We start from the raw sequence: 16,914 nt of genomic DNA, 5'->3' as shown, positions 1-16,914 counted from the left end.
CTATGTACAGGCCTTTTTTGGGTTTTACTTCAGAGAACCAATAGACAAAAAGTACCTCCTGCTTTTTTCCCCTATTGCATTTTATGGCAGTATGTGCGTTACTGGCTTTGAAATAAATGTTTACCACCTCTATTCATATGACAACCATAATAGGTACACATGGCATCTTCGTATGAAGTCTTGGAATGCCTGATTCTTCCTTTCCCTTTTCAATATACTGAAACTCATATTTTAAAGGAAACTGAAAAGATTTAATCATAAGTAGTCATTTGCACCACCAGTGAATTCATGGAAGCACAAGCAAATTCAGTGTCATCTTTCAAAATAGTCTACAAAGAGTGGGTATAGGGGAGTATGCAGTATGATGTGCGGGCAGGCTTTAGGGCCAGCCCTGTTAAGTGTACAGTTTAATTACAGTATTGGAATGCAGTGTATGCATGGTATGTGCTGATAAGAGACCAGTCAGGGGGTCTGAATATATCTGAATTGGTGGTCAATGTCAGCTCTGCAACACTTAGGAGCATGAACAGTGAGAAAGTAAACTTCTTAATCACATGCTTGTGGAGGTAGCTGAAGACCGTTTAAAATGCCCTCAGAGTTGTTCTGGCTGTCATTTAACCCTGTCTTATGATGGAAAGGGTTGTTAAAGCTGTACTGTATTCTAACTGAGAAACAGTTTGTGATACGCTTATCACCAGCACTTCATGGGGTATGTCTGAAATCGAGTTGAAATGGCTTCTATCAATATTAAGGATTTGTCATGATGGAGAATGAGGAAGAGATCCCTTTTTCTTCCTGCTTTACTCTTCTTCACACTAAAGCACATTAGAGACATTTTTTTGCCAGTACCTATGCTCTTTGTAACTGAACGCTGACACTGGTGGCTTGTCACTGTCTCCCCAGATTCACAAACATGGTAACTTACTTTCCTTTTGTTGTTCTTTAAGAGTATAATGTCCGTAAGTGTGAATCTAGGAATGTAGCTTCACTTGTTCTATAGTTCATCACATCATCTAAGAAGTGGTAATACATGGTACAGGAAATTCCCCCTGCCTGTTTAAAAAAAAAAAAAAAAGTACATATACAACATCAAAGAAGTTCATAATAAATGATGAAATATTATTGGTGTGTATTTTGTATTCTGAAATTTTAATCGGGATTTAGGTCTGGTTACCATTGGTTATTTTGGATATCATCAAGCCTTTTTTGTCATTGCCCATGAGACAGAAATGAAACAAATTCCTGAATCATCTGGGTTTACTATTGAAGCCGCTGTAATATTCACTTTCTCCCTTGCTTGCATCTCTGACGGATGATGAGAAGGACAAGGATGAAGAAGAGCAGCTGAACTCATTCCTCTCACTCTTGAGCAGCCTTGAACCGCTGTGGCAGCAAAGATAAAAGATTAGAAGGGAGATCAGTGAGATCAGGAAAAATAAGCAGAGGGGAAAAATAGGTGTCAGCCTGTCATGTGGTCTCAGAAATTAGTGGGGGAAGAATGTTTATTGCCCAGCATAAGAGGAAATTCAAGGCCAAAGATGTCTGTCCTGGTTTTGGCTGGGATAGAGTTAATTTTCTTCTGACTACTGGACCCAGTATATAAAAATGTGGATATCCATGATCTGTAGAAAATGAAATTTGCCTTGCTAATAACTTGAAAAGATAGACAGGTGTATTGTCTCCATTTTTGCACCAGGAGGTGCTGGTCCTTTTTGAATCCCCTAAGAAATGCACACACTTCATCAGGAAAGATAACTATTCTATGAATGTATTGGAAAAGGTGGCAACAAGTCACAACTTAAGTCCCTTTTGATGCTGGGAAAGCTGAGCTGATGCAGCACTGGATGGACTTCCAGTCAGGTCACAGCATACTGCAGAGTTCCTGTCTGTGGTGTGGTTCCCAGCATCCCCTCCTCTCAAATCCAAATTTGTGGGAGAAGATTGTCTAATCCAAGATTTACTAAGTAATAGAACCTCAGAATGAATAGATAACTATGTATGCAAATAAGTATTTCTTTGGAATTGACAGCTTTTTTTTTTTAACTAGATATAAAGGAGAGGTTCACCAATTACGTGCTGCTACTAATTGTATGTCTAAGAAATATGGAACAGTTCTCATGGAATCCAGGTGAGTTAACTGGTAGAAGAATTAAATACAAAATGACAAGTTCCTGTGCTGTCGACAATTGATCTTTTGCTTCTTTCCTCAGTCTGAAAGATAAGGGTAGCCAGGGCATTTAATTGAGAAATCTTTCAATATTTCAAGATACCTTAGATTCTCATTTTTCTAATTACTGGCTTTCCTGTAAGAGTGACCCTGTCCTTTCTGCTAGAAGTATATGCTGTTACACTACAGATGTGCATAGTTAGGTTTCGCGTAGTGTCTTGAATGATTTCTTCCCAGTCCTGCCCTTTCCTTGAAGTACTTTGAAGATGAAGGATCCCCTAGAGAATTTTATTTTGTCAGGCCAGTGAGACGAGTATGTAAAAATTTCCATTTTTATTATACTTAAGATTGTAATACTATATTGAGCAAGTATTGAGTAAAATTTGGATTTTGTTTTATTAGAATTTTAATAATTTTGAGCCCTGATCTGTGTGGTGTATTTTGCTTGAATGTTACCAGTCTACCTAAATTTTACCTTACGCATCTAACACCACAGGTGCTCTGTCTATCTTTCATACATGCTCAACATTTATCTAGCATGTGCAAAGGTTGTCTTCCTAGTAGAGATAAAGCTTATCCAAACTGTGGTGTGGTTGTACAGTACTATAAGTTTCTAGAACAGCAGTGGGATAAGCAAGAACACACACGCTGCTTGTTGAGTGGTGATGTAAAGTTACAGACTTTTCAGACTTTTGACGATTTTTTACTGTTGAGCATTATATATAACACTGCGTGTTATAATTTGGTGGTTTTGTATACTGACATCAAATTAAATGGCCTAACTTGTTTCTTTCCAACCTTCAGATCATCTTTGGGTGTTATTCCCAGATGTTTGCATGGTGGTTGCTTCAGAAATTGCGGTGGATATTGTGAAACACGCCTTTATAACAAAGTTCAATGACATCACAGCAGATGTAGGTATCCTGTTTGGAATGCTGAGTGCTGTTTTAAGTTGTAGTTTATTTTGCTAATTTTTTTAAAATATTAAAATCTATTCCAGTGCAGAAAATGTAAAAAATGTTATCTTCATGTATAGGATATACTTTGGGGAAGGTTGGTAGTTTCCTGATGCAGTATACTTCTGAGGATCCTTACAATGTGGAACAAACACCTCTGCTTCTAAATTAGTAGTTCCAGATCCATAAATTATGGAAAGCATTGTATAACAGTTCACAAAATAAGTACAATTCACATAACTGGCAGATCGTTTTGTGAAGTGATCGCTAGTTAAATTGACAGGTTACTTGTTGTACGATCTAGACAGAGCTTGCACCTTTTCCTAACAGAATGGATTGTAGGTTAAAATTCAGGTTTTGGGAAAAGCAAATCTAGTGAGGCTGCTGAATCTCTGTTCTTGCGTGTGTGTTAGAGGTGGAATTTGAAAGCAGAGATACATTTTTCCACTTTCCTTGGAGCACCGATACGAAGTAGGTTATGTTAGTTTCCCACTCCTGAAATTTCTTAGGCTGTATATATTATGCAGTCCTTCTTTTATAGTAGGAAATGAGGCTACTTTTTGTGTGTTGTGGCATGATACATTGGCCATTTGCCTTGCATGTTGTGTGAATTCAAATGCATTTGATAAATTTGTGAAGAGATGAGTTCGAATTTTTTTTTTTTACTACTAAAAACACTTCAGGAAATAGACCAGAACTTGGAAGTGCTATCTTTTTCAGCATCTCCAAAGTAGCTACGTTGTGTAGTATAGAAACAAATTTAATAGATGTACTTAATAAGCTCCCTTATGCCAGAGGCATTTATGCATGCCCTACTTTCATACAGAGAGTGTGGAAAAGAGCAGTAATGAAGTAACGATAGCCAAAAATATAGCATGCTTCAGTGTGCTGAAATAACTGGAGGATGGGGGTAGTGAGTGACAGTTTTCACGGTTTATTTAATAAATTTTTTGTATGAAGTTCTAAAGATCGATAGTTACTAGATCAGACTTTTTCAGAAGTTTTGAACACCTGCAGTGCAAGTTACCCTGACACTTATCCTTAAAATAGATGCTTTTCTGTCGCAATATGTAGAACTGTTATAAAGACAAAAAAAAGGCATCTTTATTTTCTCATAAAATTTGCTTTTTTCATGGGATCGCTTCCTTAAAATATGTAAGTAAGCTCCCCCATTTTTTAAATTTGATCCCAGTGCTACCTTTCTTGTAGCTTAAAACCAATTTATGAACTGTAGGAAAAAAGTAAACGGGAAAGAGGAGACCTGGTTACCTGGATATGGAGAAGGCTGAAGTACTTAAAGGACTTTTTTTGCTATTAAACCACTGTCCATCATGTTTGAGAAGTCATGGCAGTCCAGTGAACTTCCCATGGACTGGAAAAGGGGAAACATAACTCCCATTTTAAAAAGGAAATAAAGAAAGATCTCAGGGCCTACAGGCTACTCAGTCTCACCTCTGTGCCTGGCAAGATCATGGAGCACATCCTCCTGGAAACTATGCTAAGGCACATGGAAAATGAGGTGATCAGTGACAGTTAACATGGCTTCACTAGTGGCAAATTGTGCCTGACAAGCATGGTTGCCTTCTAGAAAGGAGTTAAAGCATCGGTGGGTAAGGGAAGAGCAGCTGACGTCATCTGCCTGGACTTGTGCAAAGCATCTGACACTGTCTCACACGACATCCTTGTCTCTAAACTGGAGAGACACGGATCTGGCAGATGTACCACTCTGTGGATAAGGAAATGACTGGATTGTTGCACTCAGAGTTGCAGTCAGCAGCTCGATGTCCAAGTGGAGACCAGTGATGAGTGGTGTTCTTCAGGGGTCAGTACTGGGACCAGTGTTGTGTAATATTGTCTGCAACACACTGGGATTGAGTGCACCCTCAGCAAGTTTGCCAGTGACACCAAGCTGAGTGGTGCGGTTGACGTGCTGGAGGGAAGGGATGTCGTCCAGAGGGACCTTGGCAGGCCTGAGAGGTGGGGCCATGTGAACCCAGTGAGGTTCAACAAGCAAAGGTGTAAGGTCCTGCGTGTGGGTCAGGGCAGTGCCAAGCACAAATACAGGCAGCGTGGAGAATGGATTAGGAGCAGCCCTGAGAAGGCAGGCAGTGGTTGGTGGTGGATGAGCTCAGCATGACCCAGCAATGTGCGCTTGCAGCTCGGAAGCCACCCATATCCTGGGCTGCATCAAAAGAAGCCTGGCCAGCAGTCTAAGGGAGGTGATCCTTCCCCTCTCCTCCACTCCCGTGAGACCCCACCTGGACTACTGTGTTCAGCTCTGGGACCCCCAATGTTAAGAAGGACCTGGACCTGTTGGAGTGAGTCCAGAGGAGACCATAAAGATGATCAGAGGGCTGGAGCACCTCTCCTGTGAAAACCAGATGAGAGAGCTGGGGTTCAGCCTAGAGAAGAAAGGGCTCTGGGGAGACCTGATAGCAGCCTTCCGTACCTAAAGGGGGCCTACAAAAAAGCTGGAGAGGGACTTCTTACAAGGGCATGTAGTGATAGGACAAGGGGTAGTAGCTTTAAAGTAAAAGAGGGTAGATTTAATTAAGATTGAGAAGGAATTTTGTACTGTGAGGGTGGTGAGACACTGGAGCAGGTTGCCCAGAGCAGCTGTGGATGCCCCATCCCTGGAAGTGTTCAAGTCCAGGTTGAATGGGGCCTGGAGCAACCTGGTCTAGTGGGAAGTGTCCCTGCCCGTGGCAGGGGGTTGGAACTAGGTGATCTTTAAGGTCCCTTCCAACCCAAACCGTTCTGTGATTCTATGAAGCATGACTTCTCTTACTTCATGTTTCTGATGATCCTCAAATCCAGTAAATGCTTTATAAAGTCTCATGCAATTCCTAAACCTTACCGTAGTATTGTTTGTTCGTTGTATATATACACACAGGTTACTTGATCACAGAAACACAGGCTCATCTGTTGAAGGCTGCAATTAGACCTCAGATAAACTGGCTTTGATTCATTCAGCTTCTGCATATTTGTAATATTTTTAGAGAAATATTTTATTAATATCTCTGTCACTTGTATGAAGTGTGATAACAAATTAATCATACATCCCTTGTGCTGGATTTTTTCCAGGTCTACAGTGAATACAGAGCTAGTCTTGCATTTGACCTTGTTAGCAGTCGACAGAAAAACGTAAGCCTGAAAACAAAGGGATTTGCTTGTATTAACTAACGTAATTGTTGTGGGGGGAATATGGAAACAAGTACTTAAATATGTGTGGAACTGTTAACGCTTCCGAAGCACTGAAATTCTACTCTGCTTTTTTTAGTAAGAGATAAAAGGAGTATTTCCTTCTGATGTACATTCTTACCTTTATCCAGTTGTTCAGGTTATTTTGAGCTTTATTTTATATATTGTTGAGAAGTCTTCCAAACACACACATAGTCAGGGGATGGTTGTAACAACGTTGACATTTTTGAGATATGGGAAGTAAGCAAGCTCAACAAAATAAAACAAAAAGAACAGTGATTTAAAATTACCTCAAGAATATCTTAACTGTGTTGGATCAAAATACAGTGTTCATGAGGAATTTCTATGACTACTTCACAGACTGCACAATGTTCAGGGGTGTTTGTACCATGTGTGTTACTGTTGTGGTGTGGGTATTTGCAGAGCACACAGCCTGCTTTTGTTTTTCATCAGTACTGTTTTGGGAAGTCTATTTGCAGCACGCCTTTCCTAGATGAGTCTGTTAACTATTAGTGAGTGCTCTTAACTATGAAATGAAATTTATTGTAATAAGTTATGTAGAATTTTTGGGCATGTTTAATAGCTATTGCTAGGAATGCAGTAGCTGTATTCATAAAGGAGTTAGACACCTTAAATTACAAATAATTGACTATTAATAATGTGTTAATTTAAAAAAAACAACTGTTTATTAGTCCTGAAAATTCCATTACTTTTCCTAAGGATCCTTTGTGGAAAATGACGTAGCATCACACAGGCACTAACTTTGGCATCACATTCAATACGGCATGAAAGCTGTCATGCAAAGCAATTGTGTTTTGAGAGTTCCAATGCCGGCATATTTTTCGGAATGATTTTAACACATTTATTGTCTGGCTAATTACAGATGTTTGTAGAATGGTTTAAAATGTCTAGTGTGACGGATATTTGTTCTTTTATCCCTGTTACGGGTTTTTATGTACAGTATTTGAGGATCAAAGTCAAATTAATACAAAAAGGTCTCTAAGCTAGTAATAGTGTACAGATGAAATATCATAGCACGTTTGGATTCAGTGTCCTAATTGCTCTCGATTTAGAGATTTGTATTACACTCCAGTTGCTCTTGATTTAGAGCACTGAAGCTAATCTTACTGGTTATGGTAGTATTACATTTTTGTCTGAGAGTACAGCTATCCACGTTTGAATTTCAAAATGTGAATAGGCATGCTTTATACCAGTATAGTGTTTGTTATTGTAGATGTGGTTCTTATCTAGGTGGTGTGCCAAGCTAAAATAAGCTCATTCCTTTGCATAAATAGTTCGTTATTCTTCTTCTTTCTCCTAGGCATATACAGATTATAGTGATTCAGTTTCCAGAAGAATGGGTTTCATTCCTCTTCCACTGGCTGTTTTAGTAAGTTTTATCTTTCCTATCAGTTTTCTGTTAATAAGATCTCACTTGGAGAATATACGCCTGTGAGATAGCTGGCTCGGTTTGATGTTTTGAGGACAAAAAGATCATCTCAAGTAACTGTAATGATGCTGCGAGTTTGAGGTTGAGTTAGCATTCAGTATAACCTATCACATACTAGTTATGACCTCACTTATGTGTTACTGTTTATCAGCCTTTCATAGAAAATTGAATATATTAATTTTTTAGAATTTATAAACTCTTGAATTGTAGCAGTGGAATTAAACTACATCTGAGCTTATTAATCTGTTCCTTTTGGCAATTATCCTGTTCATTCATTTGGAATAGTCAAAGCAGCTGGTTGCCAGAAGGTTAGCCGTAGCGTACTAGGCGTTTGTAGGTTTTTCATAGGAGTCCTTCTGGTTGTCCCTGTAATGGTATGCTTAATGACTACGTTTTCTTTTATATGGGGCACCGAATTTCTGAGCTGTTATCGAATACATGGTTCTGAAATAGTTGATCCTGTTACATGGACATGCTGCTATAAAATTAATCACTTCATTATTGGAATTGTGTCCACATGCTCTCTGTTCTGAAACTGTTCCAGAATGTTTTCTGTAAATAGCTGCTCAGACTTCCCCATACACACATGTAGACAAGCAGTAGTTACCATAGTACTGGGAACATGTCCTTGCTTTGCCAGCGAAGATGCTATTCCTGGAAGAATATCAATATGAATTAACTTAAATAGAATGTTCTGCTGTAGAGATGGGGAAAAAATACTATTGACAGGCTTTGCCTAGTTTTTATCCATGACTTAAAAACAAACCGAAACAAAAACCAACCAACAAAACCCACAAACCACAAAAAATCAAAACAACTATTATCATAATCGTGTTTTCTTTTATAACTAAATTACATCCCGTGAAAATTCAATTGAAATTCTTTTTTCAGGTTAACTGGGTTCTGATATGATATCCTGGATACTCATAGGTTTACAACAAACTGAAGTGCTTTCCTAACTTGGAATCCTAACCCTGAAATACTAAAGTAAAACTGAGACTTCAGGATCATTTGTTACTGAAATTTGGGATTCCTTTGCCTAGTCCACAAAGCAATTTTGTATTCAAAATGTTACCATGTGTGAAACACTGATTCTGTTTTATGGCATCAGCATCTCTTGACATTCTCCTCAAACACTGGTAGCTCAGCTTCCAGTCCTTGACTTTTGGAGAAGTTTATTTCAGGTATTTTACTTGGAAGTCAGAGGTGAAGGAAATGTTATCAGACTGTAGTTTTGGCAAAGTTGCAACTAGCTGCTAACGTGATACTTACTCAGATCAAAATCTTGAATAGTTAGTGCTACCAAGGGGAACATTAGAATAAACGTCTATTAATGTAGATGTTTCTACTTTTGTCTTGAATTTACCAAATACGAAAGATCTGTTAGAATATTAATAATTGTGTGCTGTGTGTTTTAACTGTTTAACTTTTATCCTTAAAACAGCTCATCAGAGTTGTAACAAGCTCCATAAAAGTACAAGGAGTCTTAGCTTATGTTTGTGTTGTGCTGTTCTACTGTGGGTAAGTAAATACACACAATTGAAAAGTATTTACCATTATTTGGTCAGATTCATGAACAAAGCTTCTGTGGATACTTCTAGGTGTATAAGTGTAAACATAGTTTATGTTCAGTAGAACGTAAGTGTAAAACACTTAACACTCATAAACTGAAATTGAGAGTGCAGATTGGTCCCCAAGTACTGTAACTGTATTGGCAGATTATAGCCCTCAATAAGTAACTTCAGTAATTAAAGTAATGGAAAAATAATAGAAAGAGTTTGACAGACAAGCACCATATCTCTGCATAAAAGGGGAAACTGAATTTTAAGGAATGAACCTTTCTGTGAAAAGAACAAAAGATTCATTATGCCAACAAAAATAAGCAGTTTTAACTGCTCTGAGCAGATCATGAATTCTTCTCTCTGGTAGTTCAATGCAAGGTTTCTTCATTTTGGGAAACTGCTATACAGAAAAGAAAAAGTAAATACAGGGCTCATCTTTCTGGGAAGTGTGAGTTCCGTAAGTAACCTTAGTTAAAGGATAGAACATCTTATGGCAACTTGTTTACCGCAACCGATGACTTGCAAGTATCTCTTCACTGCCGAGTTAGTTTATACTTGTGTTATCCTTAACTGCTTTCCAGTCAGTACCTACTTCTGAGATGCATTTAGGTGTACTTCAATCCCAGTCTAGTTTGCTGGTCCTGAGGCACTTACTGTCGACTCCATGGGGATGGCCAGTTTCTAGGAAAGCTGTATGCTGAACTGTGTCAGCATTTGTTGTCTCCCAGTACTGATTGATACTGGAGTCATCCTGAAATGGATCATAAAGAATTAAGTGATTCAAATTGCTGCAGTACAGAGGACCTGCCTATGTTGTTGTGAGTCTGCCTCTTCCAGTGCCCTGCCAAGCTGTGTTTGTAACGGAAGGCAGTGAGACTTGGGTGTGGGGCAGTGGTTCAGCAGGTACAGTGGAAGAGATGAGGCTGCTAATTTACAATTCCTTATGAAAAAGAAGATATTATTACACGTCTTTTATTAATAGACACTTACCTCTAATCTGACCTTGACTGCAAAAAAAAAAAATAGAACTTGATCTGATGTGTCTAGTCCACATCAGTGTAGAGACACATCTGTTCAGTGTTGGATAACTAAGGCTTTGAGACATTGCATATAGGCCAAATATTAAAATGTTAGCCATGTTTCCCTGCACCGTACTTGGGTTTCTTCCCCAGCGTGCCCCGTGCTGTGCCCGTGTTCTCCTGAAAGCCAGCTCTGTGCAGCTGCACGCACTAGCCCCTGCTCGTCCCATTCAAGCCGTGGTATACCGAGCTCAACGCCTTCGTTCTGCTCAGTGGCTTTTCCCGTTTCCCAATAAACATAATTATTTCCCTACCTCTACCATTCCACTGCTTCAGCCCAGTACTGGATTTTTCAGTGTCTCTGTGGCTTGGATGATGGAGGGTGGGAAGAAGTAACGTGGTTTAACATGAAGGATTAAAAGCTGCTCTTTGAAGGCGTAGGTTACAAGAGTAAATACATTTTGGTTTATTTTGTTTTTATTGAAAAATGAGAAGAGATTTTTTACTTCTGCCATGATCTCAGATTTGGAGCTAACTCACTCCTTGCATCTTTCAAGCAATTTGTGTTCTGAACAAGAATTTCAGCTTTTCATCAGTTTAGTATAGCATAGATATGTGAGAAACAACCTGATAAAATCCGAAACAGTTAACTGGGCAAAGGTTTGAGACTATAATGTGGAGGATATTGTTTTGTACTGATATTAACAAATGTAATAGTTTAAGTTGTACTATTCAAGAGTCTTGCCCAGCATATGAAACCTGAGAATTCTTTTTCTGGGATTTTGAATAACCACAGATTTTACATTGTTGTTAGAAATCTAAGCCCGGGGTGGACTGGCAGAAAAGAATAAAGGAGGTTCGCTGGAAACTCTTGCATAATTTTCCGTGAGAAACTGGAACTGATACAGTGAAGTGTTGATTTATGGCCTTTTCAACTTCCAACCTCATTAAATCAGAGTCAAGTCGGGGTATAAACACCTATTGTCTCAGAACAAAAGCATGCTACCTAAAAATTGTAGGGAAAAGCGTCTCTTAAAACTTAATAAAATTGGAGGAGGGCTTTTCAACTCTCAGAAACAAGATCTATCTCGATAACCTACTAAAACTGTAGAGTCACAGCTTTCAACTTGCTGAATGGTTGCTTGGATACTAAAATGTGAGTCTCCTCTGCTCATTCTTCCATGTCTCTAAATTTCTTCTACAAGTAAATGTATTACTTAAAATTCCCTTAAAAGTGCAGAGTACTTTGTTTTTCTGTTTGACAAGTTCTGATTACATTAATGCAGTGAGGGATAGTGAAGCTGCTGCTGAAGTGTGCTTGGGTCAATTTATGATTAAGCAGTTAAACCCCCTCGTGCATCTGTGAACGTTCAGTTTTTTAATCTGTTAGTGATGTACATAATAAATGGGTTTTCAGAGTGGAGAATGAATTTAGAGTCTGTATTTGGTTCACTTTTGTTACATAGGTTGATTTGTGTGGAGAATATTTATACTCATCATATGGAGAATAGATCGCCATTTCCTTGCTACACTGTATAAACCTTCACCTGCGTCACCACTGCTGTCACCTCTGCAGTGGACATTGGTTTGCGTGTCTTGTAATCCTAGTAACAGAACTTAGATTTTACAAAGCTCATTTGAGTTGTAAATATAAAAGCATTTAATGGAAGACGAGACCTTCCTGTTCTTCGAACGAGAAGACAGGTTAAAAAGAAAAAAAACTTCAACGATTTGCTGAAGTCTGTTCTGCAAATGAGTGATAATAGAAAAGGAATCTGCTATCAACTGGACTGTACCATGATGGCAGTGCGGTGCTGCCTCTTTGGGTTTTATGGACTGTCTTTTGGGATGCGAAAAAGGACTTTTATGATCGCTGTAATTTGTGAAAGCTAGATACTTGCTTTCTTGTGGTTCAAAGTCCACTGGTGATCCTTGGTGGGGAACACTTAAGGCTGCTGTTTTAATGGTAGTGCATTTAATTTGGACTTGCACTGTTAAGGGGCCTTTTTAGTTCTGTGTTTAAATATTTGGTGTATTAAATGGCAAATGGCTGCTTCACTGTCCTTGTAGTCCTTTTGCTAAACTATGATAAAACTTCATGGTTTTCTCCAGATGCCTTGGGGGGGGGGGGGGGGGGGGGGAAGGCATTGAATCTGAAACAGATTGTTACAAAAAGGAAATTACCTTTTGATCTTGGTATTGGAGGGATTTAATTTGTTAGCTAATCCTTCCAAGAGAGCAGTAACCATATGCAAGTATTTTAATGTGACTAATTGCAGTATAAATAATATGCAATTATTTTAATATGCTAATGAAAATATGAAAACAAATCCTTTTATTTTTTCAGATTAATAACTCTAAAAGTCCTTAACAGTATTGTATTGCTGGGGAAATCATGTCAATATGTGAAGGAGGCAAAAATGGAGGAGAAATTATTCAATCCTGTCCTGACTGCCACCCCAGGGAAACCAGCTGGCAAACAGCAAAGCATGTTTAAATCTACTCAAGGTAAGGCTGACTACCTTGTTTTGTTCTCAGCTGTAATGAAAATGGCTTTCAGACTAAATTTAATATTAAACCAGATGTATGACGCTGCTGCATAGTAACCCTGCTGCCAGACCTTAGTTGTACCATATCGCAGCTGTGAAAGTCTCTGAATGTAATAGAGTGAATTGCTTTTAGGTCATGCATCTTCTTTTGGTTATAAATACTTATCTCTGGTAAGATCCCACCCTGATAAGTGGAGGTGATGCAAGCCATCAGAACATGGCACACTTTTGTTTGAAAATCATAATCATAGAATGATTTGAGTTGGAAGGGACCTTTTAAAGATCTAGTCCACCGCTCTCTGCCTTGTCGCTACACAAATAAGTAAGTATTTATAAGTCATCTCTGAAAGGGCTGAAGTTTAATAAGGAAGCAATCTATGCATTTATTATAAAAATTAATGTAAAACATGGCACATAATAGGTATGATTACTTGTAGTTTTCTTGTACAGGTCCTCAGCATTAGTGGTTAATACATAATAGAAATGGGGCATTATTATATTCCTGTGACACATTATAGAAGGAAATAGAAACCTTCATTGTTCCGGTCAGCTGAATTGGACTGTATATCATCCTCTGTGAAGAGCTCAATGAAAGCCCTAGAAAACTTAACAGTGAGGCTTTTATTGCGTTCATTCTATTGCTTGCCAAAGATTTGAACAGCTTGAAATGTGAGGTGCTTATTAGTCATCATAGTGTCTTGCCAGCAATGGTGGAGTTAAGAATCTGTCAGTGTTTCAGTCGTAATTCTCTGTATCTCACCTGTGTCAGACCACATCAGGCAGAAACTTGGTGCAGACATCTGTTTTTAAATAGCTTAAACTTACAGAGTTGCTTTAGTTTCAGGATGAAAGAACGTAATATGAATTGGTCTGGATGTCTTTTGTATTTCATTAGATGACTGTCATAATGTTTTAATTAAACATTCTAGTACTGCACTTGGATATGAGACTTGGTAAGTTGTAGTTACTTAGATTGACCCTCAAACTCACTCACAGTAAATAAATCCTGAACACTATTTTTAGCTGAAGCAGCAGCAATTTTACCAGGTCAGTCAGCAGAGATGCTAATTTCCTCAACTGGAAATATTTTGATTGAAAAGTAGCAATCAAAAAAGCTTTTGCTGATTTTATTTAGAATATTTTTAACTTCTGTCAGTGATGAAAGAGCTCTGTTTTTAACAGTATTTTGGGGGGGCAGGGGCGTTTACCTTTTAACAGCTCTTTATTTATTAGAAACCTCAGTTATGTGAAAGAATGATTTTACCTTCCCCAGCTTCTGTGTGTTTGTATTATTACTGCTGGGCTCTGCAATATTGGTTAATCCCTGTGCCCCACTTATCGGGGTTTTTTGGGTTTTTTTCAATACAGTCACTCAACCCATCTCTTACTAGAATGAGGGTGAGGGGAATTAATCTGGTCTACTTTCTATCAGTTTATAATGAAAGTCAAGTTATTTTCTTAAGAGTTTCCACCTCTTCCACAGTAACAGCTTAAAATTTTGAAGGATAAAATTTTACACTTGCTCTTGAAGAATGAAAGTTCTAGTTCCTGGTAATCATTTGTAGGCTGACCAGATTTCTCTGGAAGCTGCTGGGTTAGAAAATAGTTACCTTTATAACAAAGTCCTACAATTAGTATTACTTGTCTCCTTTCTCAGTGCAGGCCTAGTACCTTTGACTTGCATAAGACTGCAGAATAATCCGTATACCTTCAGGTAGTAGATGGTATAGTGTGAAGAGATGCTCAATAGAAAGAAGTTTTTGTAGTAATTTGGATAATGTTGCCATTCTGACAGATAGTGATCCCTTGGGCTATCTGCAGCATTCTCCACATTAGATTTTTTTTTTTCCCGATTCCTGTAGAAACAGTAACTCAGTCTTTACCAGGAGATAGTAAATAAGAAAAATTTCTTTCCTTGACGTTGCTTGTGCGTTTAAATTTAAGTGTTTTTTTCAAAAAGTGGAAACAATACATGGGTATTACTTACAAATATCTTAAGTTAATGGAGCCAGTGTTCAATTCCACTAAAGAAAGAGGCAGGAATAAAATTAGACATCTTTAATGGAATGCTTTAGGAGCCAATGCTATTAAAGTGTGTAGCAGTGCATGACTCATGAGCTATTCCTAGAAAAGCCAGGTTTATTGTACTTATATAGGGGATTAGGCACATCTAGTTCTTCCTACAGAGATTCCTTTTCTTCGTTTCATTAGAAAACATCTGATTCATACAATGACTGTCAAAAATCTTGCTTAAGCTGACAAGAAACAGTATGTAAACCAGAAGGATGCAGTGTATGTCCTAACATCTACTGCTTATGCTCTTGCTCGTTATCTGAACTTCTGTGGAATGTTTTCCATTTTTCTACCAAATTAGAAAAGGAGATCTCTTATGGTAAAACTAAGAAGAGGTAGTGGCTTGGTAGTAGCTTCCACAAAGCATTCTTCTGTGGCTTCTGCTGATTTGGTGCAACATGCTTTTCAGAACAGCTTTGGATTAGTCTGGATGTTATAGATGCATCAGTATGTCTTTGTTAAATTCATTATTATCTTTGTAATAATCTTCTGTTCCAATAGGAATTTCCACAGATGAAAATGGATCTACATCAGTTACCAATCAGCCGGTGCATCAGAAGGAGAACATGCCATCTTTACTTGTAACAAGCAATTCTGATCAATTTCTGACAACTCCTGATGGTGAAGAAAAAGATATAAGCCAAGACAGTTCAGAATTGAAACACAGGTCTTCAAAGAAAGACTTGTTGGAGATAGACAGGTTTACTATTTGTGGAAACAGAATTGACTAAGATTATTGTTATTTTTTTTAATCAATGTGCTAAGGATACTGAGCTGTTGGGACAGCAGATGCTACCAGAATGGACAGTTGCCAAAAAAGGCACATAATATTTATTTAAAACTTAAATTATTAATGGCAAAAAAAAAATTAATTTCTTTCTACAAGTAACTTGGCTTGGTATCTGGTCAGGTCAATAAATGGTCTTTAACTTGCCTCTTGGAAAATGTGCTGGATCCTGAGTCTCTAGCCTGGTGGCAGAGCTGCAGTATCACTTTTCTGGAAAATAGACTGGAAAAAAAAGCATAATCCTGTTCTGCGTTCTGAAACCATGCTTCCAGAACATACTACTTTTCATGAAGGTTCCTCCAGTATAAGGACATTCCTGGAAATGTATGACAGCTTGATCGGAAGCTTGCCTTTCCAGTTACCTTGTTTTATTAAACATCTGCAAGCAGAATTCAAAACTTGTGCTTATATCAACAAACGCATAAAGCATTGGTACATAAAACAGTAAGTCAAGATAGTTGTTCTTGTCAACAAAAATCTTTTCAAGGTGTATCTTGAAAATCTTGTAATCGGAATAAAACTTTGCCTTTAAATGAAAGACTTACTGCATACTATTTTATCTAAACACCAAGGAAAGATCACAGTAATGAAGGTTCTGCTTAACTGGGCAAATATGAAGCATATTCATTTCTTGTGTTGTGTGTCCTGCAAAGCAAATTATTTATAAAATTATTTTAAAAAGCTGAGGATTTTTTGTTGCTGTAGGAAAAAAATAACAAAGGGGCACTTCTATACGTTGAGGAAAGGCGGCGTTAATTGCAGCAAGCAAGCGTTATGTTGGAATTGTACGTATGAAATGAATGCAGCAGTAAAGAATATTACACAGCATTTGGGGTTTAACTCTGGTAAGAATGATACACAAGTCTGTGTATCAACTTGCCTGAGAACATGCATATGAAAACTCATACTGACAATCAAATCAGAATTACACATTTTAACTGATTGGTTTTAGCCAGACTTCAGTAGATGAACTAGATCTATAAAAAGCATTTAAGCATCACAATGCGTCCTAATTTCTGGTGTGAGATGCAGTTGTAGGAGAATTGATGAAAGATGGTTTGGAATCCTCAGACCAAGAATGGAATAAATTTGAGCTCAAAACTTAGGCTGGAGGCTTGTAGCAGAAGATAAATTCTTCATATATTGTTGT

General features: G+C 38.0%; 1 protein-coding gene across 7 annotated transcripts in view; it reads left to right on the top strand.

The window, feature by feature from the left end:
• Nucleotides 1-16,302, top strand: part of TAPT1 (transmembrane anterior posterior transformation 1) — a 48,325-nt gene extending 32,023 nt beyond the window's left edge. For all 7 annotated transcript variants that reach the window (XM_055719275.1, XM_055718632.1, XM_027808156.2 and 4 more), the window contains 7 exons: nt 2,048-2,128; nt 2,972-3,081; nt 6,208-6,267; nt 7,646-7,714; nt 9,219-9,295; nt 12,703-12,863; nt 15,479-16,302. In XM_055719275.1, coding sequence (XP_055575250.1) covers nt 2,048-2,128; nt 2,972-3,081; nt 6,208-6,267; nt 7,646-7,714; nt 9,219-9,295; nt 12,703-12,863; nt 15,479-15,708 — 788 coding nt within the window. In that variant the 3' untranslated portion in view covers nt 15,709-16,302. The remainder of the gene's footprint in view (nt 1-2,047; nt 2,129-2,971; nt 3,082-6,207; nt 6,268-7,645; nt 7,715-9,218; nt 9,296-12,702; nt 12,864-15,478) is intronic.
• The last annotated feature ends 612 nt before the right edge of the window (nt 16,303-16,914 follow it).

This window comes from Falco cherrug, chromosome 1 (assembly GCF_023634085.1).
Source record: "Falco cherrug isolate bFalChe1 chromosome 1, bFalChe1.pri, whole genome shotgun sequence".
Classification (NCBI taxonomy): domain Eukaryota; kingdom Metazoa; phylum Chordata; class Aves; order Falconiformes; family Falconidae; genus Falco; species Falco cherrug.
This window is presented reverse-complemented; position numbering and strand designations above follow the sequence as displayed.